The sequence below is a fragment of the Mobula hypostoma genome, chromosome 11 (genome assembly GCF_963921235.1).
Source record: "Mobula hypostoma chromosome 11, sMobHyp1.1, whole genome shotgun sequence".
In the NCBI taxonomy this organism is placed as follows: Eukaryota; Metazoa; Chordata; class Chondrichthyes; order Myliobatiformes; family Myliobatidae; genus Mobula; species Mobula hypostoma.
In genome coordinates this window covers 95,973,072-95,994,243 of record NC_086107.1, presented here as the reverse complement: position 1 = coordinate 95,994,243, position 21,172 = coordinate 95,973,072, and the positions used below count along the sequence as shown (strand labels likewise).

Genomic DNA, 21,172 nt, shown 5'->3' with positions numbered 1-21,172 from the left:
AAATGCTCGTGAAGATGTCTGATGTTCTGAGAGTACTTGCCTTCACTACCTCCTCAGGCAATGCCTTCTAGATCACAACTAGCAGCTCCTCACTAATTCTCTTACCCCTTCCACAAGCATCCAATCCCTCCACCGTTGATGAACAGTTGCAGCAGTGTGTACTGTCTACAAGATGCACTGCAATAACACACCAAAGTTCCTAGGGCAGCACCTTCCAGACCCACGATCACCACCATCTAGAAGGACAAGAACAGCCAATACCTGGGAGGGCCACCACTTGGAGGTCCCCCTCCAAGTCACTCACCATCCTGACTTGGAAACACATCACTGTTCCTTCATAGTCGCTGGGTCAACATCATGAAATTCCCTCCCTAACAGCACTGTGGGTGTACCTACACCTCAGGGACTGCAGCGATTCCAGAAGGCAGCTCATCACCACCTTGTCAAGGGCAACTAGGGATGGGCAATAAGTGCCGGCTTAGCTGGTGATGCCCACATCCCTTAAATGAAATAAAAAACTCCTCTCCTTACAACTATTCCTTCTGCTCTCGGAACCCTCTGCCAAGGGGAAAAACTTCTCTTAGTCTGTGCTTGTCATAATTTTGCACACATCAGGTTTTCTTCAGCCTCCCCCAACTCTGAGAATTCAAGATAGTCCAACCAGCCTCCCCTCACAATCAAACCCCTGCACACCCTCCAGTTCAATCTCATCCTTCCTCGAGTGTGGCAACCCGAACGACACCAGCTAATCCAGCTGAGGAAACTAGTGTTACATGAAGTTGTATCAGAAACTCTTTGCTCTCATGTTCAACGCCCTAGGTGGCAAGGGCATTAATCATGTGCACCACTTGATCTACCTGTGCTAACTCAGGGACCTATGAACTTGTACACTAAGGCCCTTTTGCTCCTCAATACTTGCTCAACCCCTACCAAATGTGATATATGCCCTACCCTTATCTGATCCTCTAAAATACATCACTTCACACCTTTCAGGATTGAATTCCACACTCTGCCAGTTTACCAGCTGATCAATCTCCTGCTATGATCAAAGACTGCCCTCCTCACTCACAACTCAACTCACCTTTACATTTCCTGCATTGTCGTTAGTACATATAAAACACTGTGATGGAAATTCACTTTTCAGGGTCCGACAAGCTTATTGCTGATCTCAGCTTTCTAGCACAGGCCCATGACCTTTCCAAAGGGTCAGAGTTGTCTGTGACAAAGTTAAACTTCTAACCAATATTCCCTGCCCAGGTAAACAGTGAGGTCTTGTTGGCCTATGGCCAATTTTAATTGACATAAGACAATGGGGTTATGTTAACTGGCCTGCATCGAACCAGATGACACTGGTTGTTATTTAGTTCAAGGAAACTTGCAGACCAGCTTGATGTCATTGGTTACCACATCAAAAATGGTCACAGGTATAACCAATCAATTGTTGGGATATTTGTGTACTCAGAGATTGTCCCTCATAGTATTAATCTGAGCATCAAGAGCTCTGTCCCTAGAAGCTTTTGGACCATCTGTGTGAATTACTTCATCCCAGCAAAAGTATCTGAGAAACATCATATGCAAATAATGCCAAAACAGTATAAATATTAGAAAGCATTGGGGATTGTTGGGAATGACAAGGAGAACAACAGAAAGACAGAAGAACTAGAATTCATTCAACCTTCAGTTTCTGTGTTGGACAATTCATTTGTATTCAAATTGTTCATATGTTCTTTTTATATTTGTAAGAATTGTATCTGTGTTTGAAATATTTTTGTAGTCTGTGAAGCATCTCCCCCTTGATAAGGAGGAAGGACCCACCACTCAAATAGTGAGTACTGGCAGCTGGACATCGCTTTATTGTTGTATATAATCCAGACTCTCCACTGGATAGACTTGTAGTTAAGTAGCATCCACTGTCCCCCAGTCCCCTGAAACTCAGGGACAATTAATCAGTACCGGTACAATCAGTTGAACGACTGTCTCAAGGCAGCAAGGTGAATGAACTATTGATGCTGGTGATACGGAGGAAAGTCCTGACACTGAAGAATATTGACAAGGAATCTTTAACCTACAGCTCAACAGCCAAACCCACATCAAGGAGACACAGTCATAGAGAAAAGAAACAGGCCCTTAGCCCCACGCGGTCCACACCCCACCCTATCCACCTACATAATCCCATTTAATGTTCAACAGTACAGCAGAACAAATTCTCCCAGCTCCGCAAACATTGTGAGATCAAGTCCTGAGATGACTCTCAAGTCCATGACTTCCTGCCTCAGTTCAGCCAGGTCATGTCGAGTCTGACAGTTGTTGTTCTTTATCCCGTAGTTTCCAGCACAGGGGAGATGATGGGAAACTGGAAACTTGTCTGGATTTTATGGACGCTGTTTTAGCCCGTTTGGTACCAGACGCTCACTGGTATAACGTAGAATAATTTTGGAATCAGACGCAGCTAGAATATACTGCCTCTCCCTGACTGTGGGAGGGAAAGGCTTGACTGGTTTTCTCAGACTGCTGCAGTGTTCAGTCCTGGCAAACTATCCGCAAGTGTCAGAGGGGTACCAGGAACTTTGGTTTCTTGAACATTTTCTTTTTTGCATTCTTCAGCCGATAAACCACATTGGCAACATCATCGGTAAGAGACTGGAAACAGAGAGATGTGCATGCAGTCAGTAGGTGGATAAACGCAAGGAGGGGAATTTGTAGGATTCTATATCATCTACAGTTAACCTTTTTCAACAAGAACAGGCCATCATAAACACAAGAGGTTCAGCAGATACTGGAAATTCAGAGCAACACACACAAAATGCTGGAGGAGCTCAGCAGGTCAGGCAGTTTCTATGGAAATGAATAAGCATCTGACACATATCTAAAAAGAGCAATGTTACAATAGTCATGGGGGATTTCAATATGCAGGAAGATTGGGAAAATTAGGTTGGTGCTGGATCCCAAAAAGAGAGAAATCGTAGAATTCCCACAAGACAGCTTTTTAGAGCAGCTTGTGTTTGAGACCATTAGGGAAAATGCAATTCTGGATTGGTGTTGTGTAATGAACCATATCTGAATAAAAAACTTAATATAAAAGAACTCTTATGTGATCATAATATGATAGAACTCACATTGCAATTTAAGAAGGAGAAGCAGTTTGAGATGGGAGAAGATAAAGTCAAATGTATCAGTATTACAGTGGAGTAAAGGGAATTACAGAGGCATGAGAGAGGAGCTAGCTGGAGTTGACTGCAAGGAGACACTAGTAGGGTTGATGGCAGAGCACCAATGACTGGAGTTTCTGGGAGCAATTCAGAAGGTAGGATAGGTTTATATCAATGAAGAAGAGTATTCAAAAGAGAGGATGAGGCAACTGTAGCTGACAAAGGAAGTCAAAGGCGCATAAAAGCAAGAGAGGGTATACAATATAGCAAAAATTAGTGGGAAGGTAGGGGATTGGGAGGCTTTTAAAAAACATATCAGGCAACTAAAAATGCAATAAGGAGAAAAAAATGAAATAGGAGGGCAAGCTAGCCAATAATATAAAGTAGGATACTAAAAGTTTTTTTCAGATATATAGAGGGTAAAAGGGAGACACTATTGGACCGCCGGAGAGGTGGCAATGGGGGAAACAAAGAAATGGTGGACAGACTCAATAAGTATTTTGTGCCAGTCTTCACTGTGGAAACCACCAGCAGTACACCAGAAATTCAAGGGTGTCATTGGGCAGAAGTGAGTGGAGTCGCTATGACCAAAGAGAAAGTGCTATGAAACTGAGAGGTTTGAAGGTAGACAAGTCACCTCGACCAGGGTTCTGAAAGAGGTGGCTGAAGAGATTGTGTAAGAATTAGTATATAGATTCCAGAATGTTCTAGAGGACTCTAGAACATTCTGGAATCTATATACTACACCACTCCACTCTTTAAGAAGGAAGACAGGCGAAAGACAGGAAACTATAGGCCAGTTAGCCTGACTTGAGACCCATTATCAAGGATAAGGTTTCCAGATACTTGGAGGGAGATGACAAAATAGGCTAAGGTGAGCCTAGTTTCCTGATGGGAAAATTTTGCCTGTTAAATCTGTTGGAATTCTTTGAGGAAATAACAGGCAGGATAGTCAAAGGAGAGGGAGGGAGTGGACGTCATTTACTTGGATTTCCTGAAGGCCCTTGACAAGGTGCTGCACGTGAGGCTGCAAAAGAAGATAAGAGCCCAGGGTATTACAGGAAAGATACTAGCAGAGACAGAAGATTGGCTGACTGGCAGGGGGCAAAGAGTGAGAGTAAAGGGAGCCTTTTCTGGTTGGCTGCTGGTGACCAGTGGTGGTCCACGGGGGTCTGTGTTGGGAACACCTCTTTTCACATTATACGCCAATAATCTGCATGTTGGAGTTGATAGCTCTGTGGCCAGGTCTGTGGACCATACACAGATAGGCAGAGGTCTGCAGAAGGACTTGGACAGATGTGGCAGATGGAATGTACCACACAGAAGTGTAAGGTGATGCACTTCGGTAGAAAAAATAAAGCTGTAGAAATCAAACGTGCACAGGGATTTGTGAGTTTGAGTGCAGGATTCCCTTAAAGTTAACTTGCAGGTTGAGTCGATAGTAAGGAAGGTAAATGCAATGTTAGCATTCGTTTCAAAAGGACTAGAATATAAACAAAATAAATGTAATGCTGAGGCTTACATTTAAAGCAGATTGCACTTGGAGTACTGTGAGCAGTTTTGGGTCTCTTATCTAAAAGATGTGCTAGCGTTAGAGGAGGCCCTGGGGACACTCACAAGAATGATCCCATGAGGAGCATTTGATGGCTCTAGGCCTGTATTTGCTGTGATGAGGGGGAGGGTGGGGATCTCATTGAAACCTATTAAATGTTGAAAGACCTAGGTAGGGTGGACAGGGAGAAGGTGTTTCTATTAATGGGGGAATCTATGATCAGAGGGCACAGCCTCAGAATAGAAGCACGTCCCTTTAGAACAGAGATGAGAAGCAATTTTTTTTAGCCAGAGGCTGATGAATGTGTGGAACTTATCGCCACATATAGCTGTGGAGGCCAAGACATTGGGTGCATTTAAAGCAGAGGATGACAGACTCTTGTTTAGTCAGGGTGTCAAAGGTTTATGAGGATAAGGCAGGAGAACGATGGGCTGAATGGCCTCATTCTGCTCCTAAGTCTTATAGCACGATTCTGGGGCTACCATTGACCAAAACCTGACCCTGGAGGAGCCTCACAACGTGGCTACGAAAGCAAGTCAGAGGCTGGGGAAACTTGTGGCAAGTAACTGACCTCCTAACTCCTCAAAACCTGTCCACCATCTACAGGGTTGTATCAGGAGTGTGATGGCACACTCTTCACTTGACAAGTGCAGCATCAACAACACTCAAGACACCCAACCCCAGAAAGGACATAGCAGCCCAGTCGGACTGCACCCCATCCACAACCAGTCACTCACTCCACCACTGACGCACGGCAGCAGCAGTTTGTACTGTCTGCAGGACGCCCTCCAAACAGCACGGCATTCTGATTTGGTAATATATTGCCATATCTTCACCGTCACTGTGTCAAAATCCTGGATCTGCCTCCCTAACTGCACTGTAGGTGTATCCACACCTCATAGACTTCAGCGATTTTGAGAAAGCAGCACCCACCGTCTTCTCAAGGAGAACTTAATAAGATGATGGGAGGCATTGATTGTGTGGATAGCCAGAGGCTTTTTCCCAGGGTTGAAATGGCTAACACAAGGGGGCATAGTTTTAAGGTGCTTAGAAGTAGGTGCAGAGGGGATGTCAGGGGTAAGTTTTTTCACACAGTAAGTGGTGGGTGCGTGGAATGCACTGTCAGAGAAGGTGGTAGAGGCGGATACAATAGGCTTTTAAGAGACTCTTAGATAGGTACATGGAGCTTAGAAAAATGGAGGGCTGTGCAGCAGGGAAATTCTAGGCAGTTTCCAGAGTACGTTACATGGTCAGAACAACATTGTGGGCCGAAGGGCCTGAAATGTGCTGTAGATTTCTGTTCTATGTTCTAACTAGGGATGGGCAATTAATGCTGGCTCAGTCTGTGAAGCCTAGATCCCTCAAATGAGTTAAAAGGCGCAAGTCGGGGACGTGCATGGATTCCTCAAAATCAAGAGTCCATGGCATAACCAATTTCCCCCGGGATCAGTAAAGTATGACTATGATTATAAAAAAGGTTGGGAACCCCCTGCTCTGGACAGTGCCCGATTGCCCTGGGAACAAAGAACTGTTTGTGCTACTTGGCCAAATTGCTGGGGACAACAAAGTTGACATTCTTAAGGCATGTGGGATGCTGACGTAGTTGGTATGAAACACGGAGGGGATCAGATGTCCCTGCCCGATGAAACAAGTCGGACCTGTTCCCTTTCATTCAGGTGCAGTGTTGGAGACGATGATTAACAAATGAACCACAGCCCACCGGAATGCTCTCACTTACGAGAAGCAGAGAGTTTATCCCTCATTGGTCAAGATGTAAATATTTGTACTTGAGCAGAAAAGTGGGCAGGTGTAATATTGGTGTACAGAGGTGACTGACCTCCTACAGCAGGGCAGAGGAGTGCGGCAGAAGCAGAGTGCGGTAACACAAAGCGTTCCGATACACATCAGTAGAACGTAGAACGGTACAGCACAAAAACAGGCCCTTCAGCCCATCTTATCAGTGTCACCAGACTCTGGCCCATCTGCCTGCACGCGATTCATATCCCTCCATTCTCTGCCGCTTGTGTGCCTGTCTAGCTGCTTCTTGAAATAGCATCTGCTTCCATCAGGTCCTCTGGCAGTGTATTCCAGGCAGTTACCACTCTGTGTAAAAACTTGCCTGACAAATCTGCTTAAAAGCTTCCCCCTCACACCTAAAACCTAAGCACTCTAGTGTTTGACTTTTCCATTCTTGGGGGAGGGGAGAAAGTTTCTGACTGCGTACTTTATCTACACTGCTCATAATTTTGTAAACTTCTGACAGGTGTCGACCTCTCCAGAGAAAACAACCCAAGTTTGTCCAGCCTCTCCTGATAGGTTATACCCTCTAATCCAGGCAGCATCCTGGTGAACCTCTTCCGCACTTTTGCCAAAGCCTCCACATCTCACCTGTAATGGGGCAGCCAGAACTGGACTCAGTACTCCCAGTGCAGCCTAACCAAAGTTTCACACAGCTGCAACACGACTTTGCAACTTTTATATATTGATATGAAGAGATACAGTAAGGTAGCAGGTTCTTCTGGTCCAATGAGCCCATGCCACCCAATTACACCCATGTGACCAATTAATCTATAACCTCTATGGCCTTTGGACTGTGGGAGGAAACCAGAGCACCCGGAGGAAATCCACGTGGTCACAGGGAGAACGTATAAACTCCTCAGGAATTGAACCTGCGTCTCTGGCGCTGTCATAGCACAGTGCTAACTACTATGCGGCTAGTCAATGCCCTAATCAAAGGAGGAAGCATGCCACACACCTTCTTTACAACCCTAAACTACTTTACAACCAGTTTCAGGGAACTATAGGCTTGCACCTCGAGTACATCAATGTTCCCAAGGGTTCTGCCATTTACTGTTTCCTTTAATCTTTCATTTGACCTCCCAAAGTGCAACATTTCACCGTGCCTGGTGTAAATTTGATCTACCAGATTTCCTCCCAAGTTTCAAAACTGTTTACGTCCTGCTAAAACTTCTGACAATCTTCCTCACTATCCACCAGTTTTTCTGCACCTGCAAACTCACCAATCAGCCCCAGAGGTTCGAAAGAGGTAACAACGAAGTTAGTGGTTAGTACCTTCCAGAGTTCTCCAGACTCTGGAAAAGTTCCCAGCCAGACAGCAGCAGGTGTAACCCTCCCCCAGCCCCATACTGACTAAAAGAGGGAGAGGAAACAGGAACCCACTGGAGCCTTGTAGTGGGGAACTGTTGCAATCTAGAATAAAGAATATCTTGTGACAGAAGCAAATGAAGAAGAAAAAGAAAGAATAGAAAGTACAACAGCTGCTACATTTCTTTAGGAGTTTGAGGAGATTTAGTATGTCTCCAAAGACGCTTGGAAATTTCTACAGATGTACCACGGAGAGCATTCCAACTGGCTGCATCACCGTGTGGTGTGGAGACACCACAGCACAGGACCGGAAATGCTGCAGAAAGCTGTAAACTCAGCCAGCTCCATCATGGGCATCAGTCTCCCCAGCATCCAGGACATCTTCAAAGGGCAATGACTTAAAAAGGTGGCATCCATCATTAAAGGCCCCCAGGACGTGCCCTCTTCTCATTGCTGCCATCAAGGTGGTGGTACAGGAGCTTGAAGACACTCACTGAACGTTTCAGCAACAGCTCCTTCCCCTCCGCCACCAGATTTCTGAATGGACAATGAACCCATGTACATTACCTCAATATGTTCTTTCTCTTTTAGCACAACTTATTTAATTTTTATTTATATTTATTATAATATAGTTTTTTAAACTATTACTGTATTACAAATTTCACAACTTTTTTTTTTGCTGTTTTAGATGTGCTGTGTATGTTTCGCACTTGGCCCCAGAGAAACGCTGTTTCATTCACCTGCGTTCAGGTTTGGTTGAATGATAATTAAACTTGAATTTGATTTGATACACCTGATTCAGCGGAGTCAGCATGGAAGTGAATGAGTTTGACTGGCCTGGTGGGGTTGATGAGGAGAAACCAAAGGACTCAGGTTTTCAGTAATGTCCCCCATAGGAGGCTCGTAACAAAGAGCACGTGGGCTGGAGGGGACCTTTAGGTGTGGGATGAGAGCTGACTGTGAAGTGGGATACTGCAGGGCTGGTGCTTGGACCCAAATCATTCACAATTTACAATAACAATACAACTGAAGGGGGTGGTAATGGGGACAAGCTCCCATTCCCAATTAAATGTTCCCAATGGCGTGCGGCTCAAATAGCCTCTGACAACCAAGTCCAGATCCTGCCTTCACGTGTGGCTTAGCTACTAAGCCCAGATGAACTGTTTCTTCTGACAGAAAGGGCAAAGGCAGGTTACTGGCACCTTAAAACCAGTCGTTTAGGGCAGATGGAGCTCGTCAGCCATGGCAGCTCATCGAGGAGAAGGAAATGTCTGATCTCAAACCTCTGCTGCCTTGTGGCTATACCCACTCATGGGGAAGGCTTGGGAGTAAACAGCGAGGGAAAAATCCAGAGCTGGAGTCCCTACACTGAGTTCAAAGCTGACTGGCAACTCCTGCGAGGCTACTGATACCAAACTGTAACGGTCTCTGCCGTTCCTTTGGGTTCGTCAGATACGTGGTGAGGGGGAACTTGCCGCATAGGTAACAGCTTGTCCTCCATATCGTACTGCCCTGGCTCGTGTACCTAGAGAGCTGGGATGCAATATTCACCGTCAACCCTGACCGACAGAGGCCTCAGACCAGACGGCTGAAGGAATCAAGTGTAACATTTCCAAGTTTGCTGATGGCGGGTAACTGAGTGGGATGTTTGGTAGTGACGAGCAGGAAAGAGGCACTAAGAGGATAAAGTCAGCTGAATGAGCAAGCAACAAGATTGCAGATGGAGTACGTAATGGCAGGGGTGAGCCATTGATAGAAACACGGAACAGCTGAGCGTTTCAAATGGTGAGAGACTTGGGGATATTGATGTATAAAGGAGTGTCCTCCCTCGCAAATCACTGAAAGGTAACTAACGGGGGCAGTACACGGGTAGAAAGCAAACTGTGCTCATTGTAAAAGGATGTGAGTGCAGAAACAAGGATAATTAGCAGTTGTACAGCACACTGGTGAGACCACACCTGGAAGTGTTTTGGACATCTCACCAAAGAAGGACGTACTTGCGTTAAGGGGATTGAGTGGGTTGGTGCACATGTCATGGTGGAGTGGACTGGCTTGGCCCCTTCTCATCTGCAATTTAGAGCACTGAAGGGTGACCCCATTAAGATGTCAAAACAATACACAGAGAGCTTGACAGAGAGGAGACAAAAGTTATTTTTCAGGCTATAGATCTAGAAAGAGGAACAGAAGGGAAAGGGCATGTCCGATTGAAAGGAGGAGAAACATCCTCATTCAGGGTGGTAAATCTTTGGAAGGCTGTGTGGCTGAGTTGTTGATTGAATTCATCACTGATGGGCATTGGAGTAAAGGGGTGTCAGGGCAGGACAGGACAATAACGTTGAGGCAAGATCCTGTGAATTGGAAGGCAGACTCAGGGGCGGGGGTGGGTGCGGGAGCAGAGCCTGCACCTCATTCTCACAATTCTGAACAGCCTGGGAAATAACGGCAACGTTCCCGGCCACGAGCAAACCAACAGGCTAATCCTGCTGGCTCGGGCTGTTCACAGAAACCCATGCGTTGGCTGCTCGACCGTCTCCTTACCTTAACGACTGAGTCTCTGTCTCCCTTGGTGCGCACTGCTTCATACACGGGATGTGTTGCCGCGTTATCCTGGAAGAGGAGGAAGATTTGTTTATAGCCACACTTGCTTCCTGCACTTCACAACTGTATGGGCCTCAAAACAGCTGGAGAGGAGGCAGACAGCTGTGGATGTTGACTGGATCCAGAGGGGCACTGGTGTGACTGAGCACTGCTGGTCCACGTCATTGCTGTATTTCTGTAGACAATGTCTGGAGTTCAAACCTTACCTGTTGAGCAAAGAGCTTCGACAATGTACTCAGACAGGAACAAAGAGCTTACTGTTTGACCGTTTACACAAGGCAATCAGGCAAGCTTCCTTGTTCTTCACACACACAGGTTGGGTCTGATTTTAGAAACTGCTTGTGTAGGAGGACTCCAGGCATCAGGGGAGTCTGATCATGAAACCCAATAGCATGAATGGCAGCGATGCTTCGCTACCAGATGAACTCAACACCTTTTATGTCCGCTTTGCAAGGGAGAACACAACTACAGCTGTGAAGATCCCTGCTGCACCTGATGACCCTGTGATCTCCGTCTCAGAGGCTGATGTTAGGCTGCCTTTAAAGAGAGTGAACCCTCGCAAGGCAGAAGGTCCCAATGGTAAGGCTCTGAAAACCTGTGCCAACTAACTAGCAGGAGTATTCAAGGACATTTTCAACCTCTCACTGCTATGCATCCGGTTACTCTCCTCGTAACTGAAACACTCCAGCCCAGGCAACACTCTGGGTAATCTCCTCTGCACCCCCTCCAGGGCAGTTACATCCTTTCCATAATGTGGTAACCAGAACTACACACAGAGCTCCCGTCACGTCTTAACCAGCGTTTTGTACCACGACCTCCCTGATATCATATTCTGCATTCTAGTGAATGAAGGACAACATCCAGTAAGACTTCTGCACCACCTGTGTTGCCATTACAAGGGACCAGTAGATTTGTACAGGTCTTAGCATTTGTGGTTTTAATACTCTCTTAATACACCTCCCAAAAATGTATCACCTCACACTAATCAGGATTAAATTCCAACCACTGAATCTTCGCCCACTTTACCAGCCAATCACAAGTGTTGTGACTCAACATTATCCTCAGTGCCAACACCACCATTCATTTCCTTAACATTTGCTAAGTTACTTTCACATCCAAAGCATTAACAATAACAGTCCCAAAACCGATCCCCGAGGAACACAGGTGATCGCAAAGGGAACCCTCCACTATCATCCTTGACCTCGGTTACCATGGCAACTGTGGATCCAACCTCCCAGGCAGGACATTACCAACAGCCTCACTGGAAGCCCGTTTTCACTGGTTGGTTGATTTTGTTCCTTCTTTGAAACACTCACTTTGATCACGCTGATGAGATCTACCAGCAACAGACCCTGACCAATCCCTGCCTTCGATACCTTCTCAGGCTGGAGTGTTCAGTGGGACTGTTGAGATGGGGCCTGGCTTTCGCCTGCTGAGAGAAAGAAAAGAACAGCATGCTGGGTCTGATTACCTGCTGGAGGTGGTTGAGACCACTGTAAATAGGGCTCATGGACTGCACCCAACTTTCATAGATCGCCTCCTGCTCCACGTCGTTCCTTCGGGACCTGCAGAAGGTAGAGGCGTTGTGACTGCTGTTGAGCTGACGCTGTCCCCAGGATTACTTGGGGAATGTTTGTTCTGTGTGATAGCTGTGAGTCGGTGCACACTACACTCTCTGCCCACCAGGCAAGTCACAGACAGGAACAAAACAAGCAGCCTCTCCTACTCTCTAGTCAGCCCAGAACACCACACCCACGCCCCCTCTTCAGCCAGCTCACCCAGAGGTCCTCTGTGTAACAGCTGAGTGACGTTCTCAGGGCACAGCTGACTCATATTACTACAGGCTCTCCCGCATACAAGAGGCACATGAAGGCTACCAGGTATCCCTCAGCAGCCAGATGGTAGTGGCGGCTGTCCCAGGTACAGTGCGGCAGCCAGGTGTTGGCAGGGGCTGCCCCACATACAGAACATCAACCAGATGTTTGTGGGGGCTGTCTGGGGCACAGTAGAGTAGCCAGATGTTAACAGGGCTGTCTGGGACACAGTAGAGTAGCCAGATGTAAACAGCTGTCCGGGGCAGAGTGGAGTAGCAGATGTTAACAGGGGCTGTCTGGGACACAGTAGAGTAGCCAGATGTAAACAGCTGTCCGGGGCAGAGTGGAGTAGCAGATGTTAACAGGGGCTGTCAGGGACACAGAGTAGCCAGATGTTAACAGCTGTCCGGGGCACAGTAGAGTAGCCAGATGTTAACAGGTGCTGTCCGGGACACAGTAGAGTAGCCAGATGTTAACAGCTGTCCGGGGCAGAGTAGAGTAGCCAGATGTTAACAGGGGCTGTCCGGGGCAGAGTAGAGTAGCCAGATGTTAACAGGGGGGCACAGTAGAGTAGCCAGATGTTAACAGCTGTCCAGGGCACAGTAGCGTAGCCAGATGTTAACAGGGGCAGTCCCACATATGATACATTAGCCAGGTGTTGGTTGAAGCAGTCACTGGCACAGTATGCCAGCTAGACGTCAGTGGGGCAGTCCCGGACGCCATGCATTGGCCAGATGTTAGTGGGCCGTACGGCCGCGGATGGTACTCACAGAACGTCTTCCATCAGTTCCTTCTGGGTGAAGGCGGTCTCCTGCGCATCCTGCATCCTGCCATCCATGGCCAGGCGGGCACTGGTCTGTGCAGCGTGAATCTGGAGAACGCTGAGGTTTATGCTCTCCTTAACAACGGCACTAGAAAGATTTAAAAAAGATGTTCTAGGGTCAGTAGTTTGCTTCCTGGTTTGGATTCTACTGGAAGGATGTGATTGACTGTACATAGGGATTGATCGCCACCTGGTACGGGAGCAGCCGGGCGTCGGACCAGAAATCCTTACAAAGGGCTGAGGGAACGGCTAAGAGGATCATAGGAGTCTCCCCTCCCTACCATCCATCGGGGACATTTATCAGGAGCATTGCGTATGCAGGGCCCTTAGTATTATTAAGGATTCCACCATCCGCCCAGCACCCTCTTTGACTTTCTATCTTCAGGCAGGAGACTGTGATTCATAAAACAAGAACGATCAGGATGGGAAAGATTCCTCCCCCAGGCCATTAGGCTTCTGAACTCCCTGCCGCATTATATTCAAAGTGCCACTGGTTAATCTGTTCTGTATCTTACAATATTTAATTAATTCAGCTTAGTTTGTTTACTTATGTGTGATTCATCTGTAGATTTTACCTGTAAACTCACTATATAAATGTAGGGGTTCAGTTTAGTACATTTCCCGAAAGCATGATAATTGGTGGAGTCATGGTCAAGGAGAAACAAGATCTAACAGTAGAGGGACATAGATCAATGGAAAGTTGGTGGGACATTGCAGGGTGGAGTAAGTGTGAGGTGACACTCTGAGGTGTCTCAAACCAAGTGGCAGGGACTTTAATCAGCATCTGTACACACAGATCTTCCAGTGTAAACTCAACAGTTCCCTGAAATGAGTATCGTGTTCAGTCTTGGTCACCACACTACAGGGAGGGTGTATCAGCGCTAGAGGGAATGCAGAAGAGATTCACCAGGATGTTGTCAGGAATGGAGGTTTTTATATACAAGGGTAGATTGGACAGGCCGGGCTTCCTGTCACTGTGGTCGAGGTGTGATGTTGTAAAGGTTGATAAACCACTTGCAGTTCCCTCCAAGATGGTGACACGTCCAGTCACAGCAGCCACTGCAGCTCCAACTAAAGCAGTAAATGTTCACCCCTTCCTTCTTTCTTAGGATCACAAGACACTGCCGGATATTAAGAACACCACATACTGCAAGTCTACATCACTAGCGAGTTCCTGGATAGTGAAGATGCTATTTAGGATGTAATGCTGAGGCTTTATAAGGCATTGGTCAGACCGCACTTGGAGTTTTGGGCCCCTATTCTAAGAAAAGATGTGATGACATTGGAGAGGACGTTCACAAGAATGATTCCACGAATGAAAGGTTAAGTCTGAGGAGTTTTTGATGGCTCTGGGCCTGTACTCTCTGCAGTTTAGAAGAATGGGGGGGGGGGGTGAAATCTCATTGAAACCCATCACATATTGAAAAGCCAATGTAGAGTGGATGTGGAGAGGATGTTTCATACAGTCCGGGAGTCTAGGATCAGAGGGCACAGCCTCAGATTAGAAATGGACATCCATTTTGGACAGAGATGAGGAGGAATTTCTACAGCCAGAGGGTGGTGAATCTGTGGAATTCATTGCCATAGACGACTGTGCAGGCCAAGTTATTGGATGTACTTAAGGCAGAGGTTGATAGATTCCTGATTAGTCAGAATGTCAAAAGTTACAGGGGAGAAAGCAGGGGAATGGGGTTGAGAGGGATAATAAATCAGCTGTGATGGAATGGCAGAGCAGACTCAATGGGCAGAATGGCCTAATTTGCTCCTTTGTGCATAATGGGTTTTTGCATATGGTGCCACCAGGGGTAGAGGTGTCAGAAACGGAAGCACGGTAAACATGCTGGCATTTGTGCAAGACAAAAGGCGAAACCCTACAGTCCAGTTGACCCATCGATTCTGCTTTCAAATGTCAGATTGCTAGAGAGTAAACTGAGTATCTGCGTCTCCAACTGAATCAGCATGAGATGAGACTGCTGCGTGCCCTTCCTAATGGAAACATGGCTCCAGGATACCGCACGAGGCCAGAGAAGGTTTCATCTCTTTTCAGGCCAACAGAACTTCCGCAATCTCTGGTAAGATCCGTGGGGTAGGACTGTTTATGTAAGTTAATAAGAACTGGCATAACAGGTAAGTGGTCAGAGTATCCAAGGTGGGGGTGAGAAGCTGCTTTGAAAGTACCACAGATATTGGTATCAACCAGGTCTAATGTGCCCCAAGCTCTAGCAGCAAAGTGTGAATGCTTCATAGTGATGGCACACTGTTCATCTCTGGTGGAGATTTTAATGGTGAGGTGCTGGCCTTTCTGTTTACCGAAGGGGTTCACCATCATTGTGACTGTATACAGCCCCTCTGTGCTAAAGTTGGGGAAGCGCTACTTGAGGTCTACGACGGCACACATGCTGACGGTTTCTTTATTGTTGCTGCCAATGTCAACCATGCTAACTTAGAAACAATCCTGTTTAAAATCTATCACGATGTTGACTTTGCTGCCAGAGGTGGGGGCACATTAGACCTGGCTGATATAAAGCAGCTACTCACCTCCACCTTGGATATTCTGACCACTTACTTTTTCTCTGTAAACCACCTCCCTTCACGGTCACTGTCGCAGCCCAAAAGGCTGGACCGAGGAGGCAGCAGACAGAGAGCTAGACAGGAACTGCAGCAGAAACTCAGCTTCAGCTGCTCCTCAGCATCCCTCAATCAGTTACCGCGCCTATTAGAAGCTGCCAACGTTTACCAAGGGAATACGGCGCACCAAGAAACACAGCTGTGGCCTGAAATGGTCATTGTACAGAGATCCCTTTGGTTACATCTCTGAGGCATCAAGACAGAGTATAGAGAGCAAGTGGAGCAACTGGTGGATTGGTCTCAGAACAACCCAACCCTGAATGTGGAGAAGACCAAGGAAATCATTGTGGACTTCAGGAAGGTGCAGACGAACCATCCCCCTCTGCGGATGCATGGCTCCTCTGCAGAGAGGTTTATAGGCATCCATTAGTCTCATGAGACCATGGATTTGTGCCTTGGAAGGTTTCCAGGGTGCAGGCCTGGGCAAGGTTGTATGGAAGACCAGCAGTTGCCCATGCTGCAAGTCTCCCCTCTCCACGCCACCGATGTTGTCCAAGGGAAGGGCATTAGGACCCATTGGGCTTGGCACCAGTGTCGTCGCAGAGCAATGTGTGGTTAAGTGCCTTGCTCAAGGACACAACACGTTGCCTCGGCCAAGGCTTGAACTAGCCACCTTCAGATCACTAGATGAACGCTTTAACCGCTTGGCCACGCGCCAACACTAGAGAGAGTTAAGTTCCTGGGAATTCACATCACAGATGACCTCCCCTGGTCCCTTAATATGACCTCCCTGAACAAGAAAGCACAGCAGCACCTCCATTTCCTAAGCAGAATGAGGCAAGCGAGGCTCCCAACCCCCATCTTAACAGTGTTTTACAGGAGCATCACTGACAGCATCCTGACAAGTTGTATCTCTATCTGGTACGGGAGCAGTTAAGCATCAGACCAAAAGTCCCTACAAAGGATTTTGAGAACAGCTGAGAGGATTATAGAGGCCCCCCTGCTACTATCCATCGGGACATTTAACGGCCCTTAGTATCATTAAGGATCCCACCCATCCATCCTCTTTGACTTTCTGCCATTAGACATAAAAATAAGAACAGTCAGGATGGGAAACAGTTTCTTCTCCCAGGCCGTTAGACTTCTGAACTTCCTGCCTTATCGCATTTAAAGTGTCACTGGTTAATCTGTTCCGTGCATGGCAATATTTACGTTATTGATACATTATGCTTTCTTATTTATGTGTCAGTCATCTGTAGATTTTATCCGTACCTTCATAAGTTGTTGTGTGTTATGTGTACTACTGTGTTTTACACCCTGGTTCAGAGAAACAAATCGTTTCTATATACCTGATATAGGTTATATTCATGTATATAGTTAAACGACAATAAACTCAACTTGATTCAAATTGTCGCAACTGTGATGTCTTTACTCCTGTGAAACTTCACCACTCTCTGTTATGGAGAGGATTAAGACAGACCCTTAGGTGTTTCCACTGAGTTTGATGGAAATCTGCAGGGTGGTCAATACAGCCATTACAAGGGAGACAACTCTCTGGAGTACTCCATCTTCAGGTCACTTAATGGCTGGCTCCTCTGGCCAAGGCCCGGTGACATTTAATGTAGGTACTGGACTGGATTTGGATCAAATATTCTATGGCAGTGTGGGCTAATAGATGGATTGGACTTGGTCTTTGTAAAGGCAGAGGGATGGGCTTATTGGGTATTAGAGGCAGTCGTGAGCAAGACAATCACCAAAAACGCTGGGTTTTCCAGAAATACAAAGCGAGGATAGGTACGCGGATGGGATGAGTACAGAGGACCATGGCGCAGGTCGATGGGACTAGGTGGCTTAATACTTTGGCATGGAGTAGATGGGCTGAAGGGCCTGTTTCTGTGCTGTAGTGTTCTATGACTCTAACCCCCAATACACATGGGGGTCTTTCTTCACTTCAGTCTTTGCACCACGATGGTGGCGATAAATTAGGAAACAACGTGATAGGGAGAAGAGAGACATTAAATGTGAGGGATGTTGAATTGTGCGAAGAAGGTCATTACCACCCCCGCCCCCCCAACCCCAACCTCAAGAGTTGTGAGGCTGTACAGTCTGAGCCCCTTAGTGCATGGTAACTGGAGAAGGGATTGGATCACGAGGACCATTGGTAAGGGAGCTGGGAGCTCAAGGTGACAGAGAGTCTTTGGACTAAGCAAAGAGCAGTGTGACAGGGGCAGGATGCGGGCTCCTGCTCCTTCTACATGCTACAGGAGCACCCTGCTTGTATACAGTGGCTGCCATCAGCACTCGGTTCCAGTTACCTGTGGCTGGTCATAGGCTTTTCCTGAGTAACGATCCTGTAGACATGGCGTCCGTCTGGGAGTGCAAAGCCCAGCTGAAGTTGGAAGGGGAGTGCAGTTTTCTTCAGAAGTTCTGGGGAACAGGAAGGGACATTAAAACAAATTCTAACACATTAAAATGAACACCCTCCTCGGTCTCCAGTTTTGATTCGAGACTGGGCTGCGGTTGGAAGCTGGAGCAATAAACCATCTGCTGAAGGAACTGTGTTACATACACCTGTCAGCTGGTTCACTTTGCAGAATTGTTCACATTCAGGTCTGGTGAATATTCTCCAGGCTCTGTTTGTAAGACGACCCGAGCCTACACCCCAGAGGCAGCTTTCACATCGCCTTCTCCTCAAATCCCTTTAGTACCTGAATTTCTAATGAACCACTGGTGCCTTTCAACAACACTTAGTGCTGTAATTTCCCTTCGCTGGTGTGGGCACGTGGCCAGGTGGTTAAGACATTGGACTAGCGACCTGAAGGTCGTGAGTTCGAGCCCCAGCCGAGGCAACGTGTCCTTGAGCAAGGCACTTAATCACACATTACTCTGCGATGACACCGGTGCCAAGCTGTTTGGGTCCTAATGCCCTTCCCTTGGACAACATCGGTCTTGTGTAGAGGGGAGACTTGCAGCATGGGCAACTGCCGGTCTTCCATACAACCTTGTCCAGGCCTGCGCCCTGGAGAGTGAAGACTTTCCAGGCGCAGATCCATGGTCTCGCAAGACTAATGGATGCCTTAGTGCTGACTTGAGCGCAGCCACTGTTTTATGAGCACAGCATCTCTGGAGCTGGATTAGACGCTCACTTCCCAGTGGCAGCGCGTCTTGAGGCAGAGTGAACGTGATTTCACCACAGGATAACTTTCGGAGAAACAAGAAGAGCAGCACCAACCACAAGGGCCTTTTCCCACCTCACTGAGGGCAAGACTGTGGAATATCCTTCTCAAATTTCCCTTCGCTACATATTGTCTTTGTTTTGGCGCATCAAGAGGTGCCCGTCGGAGCCAGTTTTCAGGCAAGGCCACGTGGACCCAATACTTTGCTTAGCCTCCCCTCCCCAGTCTGCGGCACTTCAGTGAAGGAGTGGATTGGATCTCCAGGGCAGATGGAAATCAGCTCAACTCTCATCATCTCCATAAGGAATGTCACACCAAGGTTTGTAATGAAGCTGTGGTGTGAACACGAAGCTTGCACGTGCACACTTCATGTTCACTGAAGTGTACGAGGTCATGGGCCTGATGTTAAACATCTGCCAAACAAAGTTCCTGAAGCAACCTGCCCCCATCATACAACACCAGCATCTGATTTCTAAAGCCCACAGAGATGCCCAGGAGTGGGTGAGCAAAAATCTGAGGGGAGACTAGCGTCCTCCATCACCTCTATGTCAATGTGGTCTTGGATCACCTGGGGAGAAAGGGTGTTTGATCATCAAATCCAGCAGAGATCACCATTCACCTCTCTCCTTCAGACACAGACCCTTCAGAGCACAGGAGAGGTCTCAACGATGTTGTCGGCACAAGCCGAAATCCACGCCCACTGGCCAGTGAGCAACCTGGCATCAGAGTCCTCTCCCAGGCTGACATCGCCATGATTGACGGCCTAATTACACACCACTGTCTCCTCCGGGCAGGCTGCATCGTCACAGACCTCCTCTTCCACACTCTCCCGTCCTGGCAAGAGGTTATGACTGACTCACGGGAATCCCTAGACCACATCTGCTTAGAAAGGAAGTGAAGCATTCGGACAGCACTGAGAACTCGGAGGCCAAGCGTTGGGAGGACACCAGTTACCTAGCCACATCATCAGGTCCAGTCCCATGTTACCCTATCGTCCACCTGGGAAACCACAGAACTGGAGTGAGGAAGTCGCCCTCGACCCCGAGGGACTTGTCAAGATGTCCCAGTCCACAGCAGAGAACTGGAGACATCCCCAGTGTTACAGTCTTGTTAAAGCCTGGGCTCCGCCTGTTAAATGGCACACTTACCCTCTCGCTCCATGTCTTTGATTCCAAACTCAAAGGTGATGGCCATATCTTTGACCACATTCCCAATTTCTTTCACGTATTTGTTGCTGATGTTGTCTTCATACTTAAAATACCTGCAAGGAAATTGGAAGTTAACATTCCACACAAGGAACAGGAGTAGGCCACTCAGCCCCTCAAGGGTGTTCAGTTATTTATATATGATCTCTGCTGGCCTCAACTCCTCTCCTACCCTTAAACCTCAATTCCTCCAAGGAAATTGGAAGTTAACATTCCACACAAGGAACAGGAGTAGGCCACTCAGCCCCTCAAGGGTGTTCAGTTATTTATATATGATCTCTGCTGGCCTCAACTCCTCTCCTACCCTTAAACCTCAATTCCTCAATCTTTCAAATACTTATCTATCTCCATCTTAACTATATCCAGTGTCTGGCCTCCAGTGCCCTTACTGGAGAGAATTCCAAAGATTCATCATTGTCCGAGAAGAGAAATTTCCACACAGCCCAATTTTGGATGACCCAATTTTCTTCTTTTCCAACGATGTCCCCTTGCTCGTGACTCCCACATCTCCCCAGTCAGGCACCCGAGGGTCAGATATGTATGGGTAAGGTTGCCCCCCACTCTTGTAAACTCCTAGGACTATGGAATTGGCTTAATTAGAATTAAAAGTGTTAGAAACAAAATGGCACAGCAAGCGAACAATCGGATTGGACCTGATGCTACAATGGAGCGTTGGAAGCTGCCTCAAAGCTGAAACTGTTGTACAAGGACACCCCAGACAGGTCTTACCGTCCAGTTTAGAGAAATCAGGCACGCTTCATTAAAACTACAACATTCCTGAGGGGCTCAACAGGAGGCTGTCAGAGTTGTTACTTGCTCTTGCTGGAGTGTCTAGGACAGTGGGAGGGGGACCAGTCTCAGCACAAGGGTTCTCCATTTACAACAACAAACAGGAGAAATGTCTTTACTGAGCGAGGGCTGAATCTCTGAACCTGTCTACCTCCAAGCACTCAGATACTGACTACGTCCATCATGGGAGATCGATGAATCCTTTGACATTAAGGGAATTATAGGCTATGGGGTAAACGCAGAAAGTTAGTGCTGCGGTGGAGATGGAGGAGTCTTTCGAATCAGCTGGTTCCATTTCTTACATTCTTTGTTTTTCAGTTTTTTTCCCCGCTACCAAAACTATTTCTGGTATCACTCACCAGCTGACGTAACCTCACCCACCCCAGCCCCTGA

At 47.3% G+C, this 21,172-nt stretch overlaps 1 protein-coding gene across 4 annotated transcripts in view; it reads right to left on the bottom strand.

Annotated features, from left to right (window-relative positions):
- Positions 1-1,574: 1,574 nt before the first annotated feature.
- LOC134354362 (circularly permutated Ras protein 1-like) overlaps positions 1,575-21,172 on the bottom strand; it is a 76,097-nt gene continuing 56,499 nt past the window's right edge. For 3 of the 4 annotated variants that reach the window (XM_063063315.1, XM_063063313.1, XM_063063314.1), the window contains exons 15-20: positions 19,934-20,046; positions 17,925-18,036; positions 12,989-13,129; positions 11,876-11,969; positions 10,345-10,413; positions 1,575-2,640 (exon numbers count right to left, since the gene is read on the bottom strand). In XM_063063315.1, coding sequence (XP_062919385.1) covers positions 2,548-2,640; positions 10,345-10,413; positions 11,876-11,969; positions 12,989-13,129; positions 17,925-18,036; positions 19,934-20,046 — 622 coding nt within the window. In that variant the 3' untranslated portion in view covers positions 1,575-2,547. The remainder of the gene's footprint in view (positions 2,641-10,344; positions 10,414-11,875; positions 11,970-12,988; positions 13,130-17,924; positions 18,037-19,933; positions 20,047-21,172) is intronic. The other variant, XM_063063312.1, reaches the window with a different exon arrangement.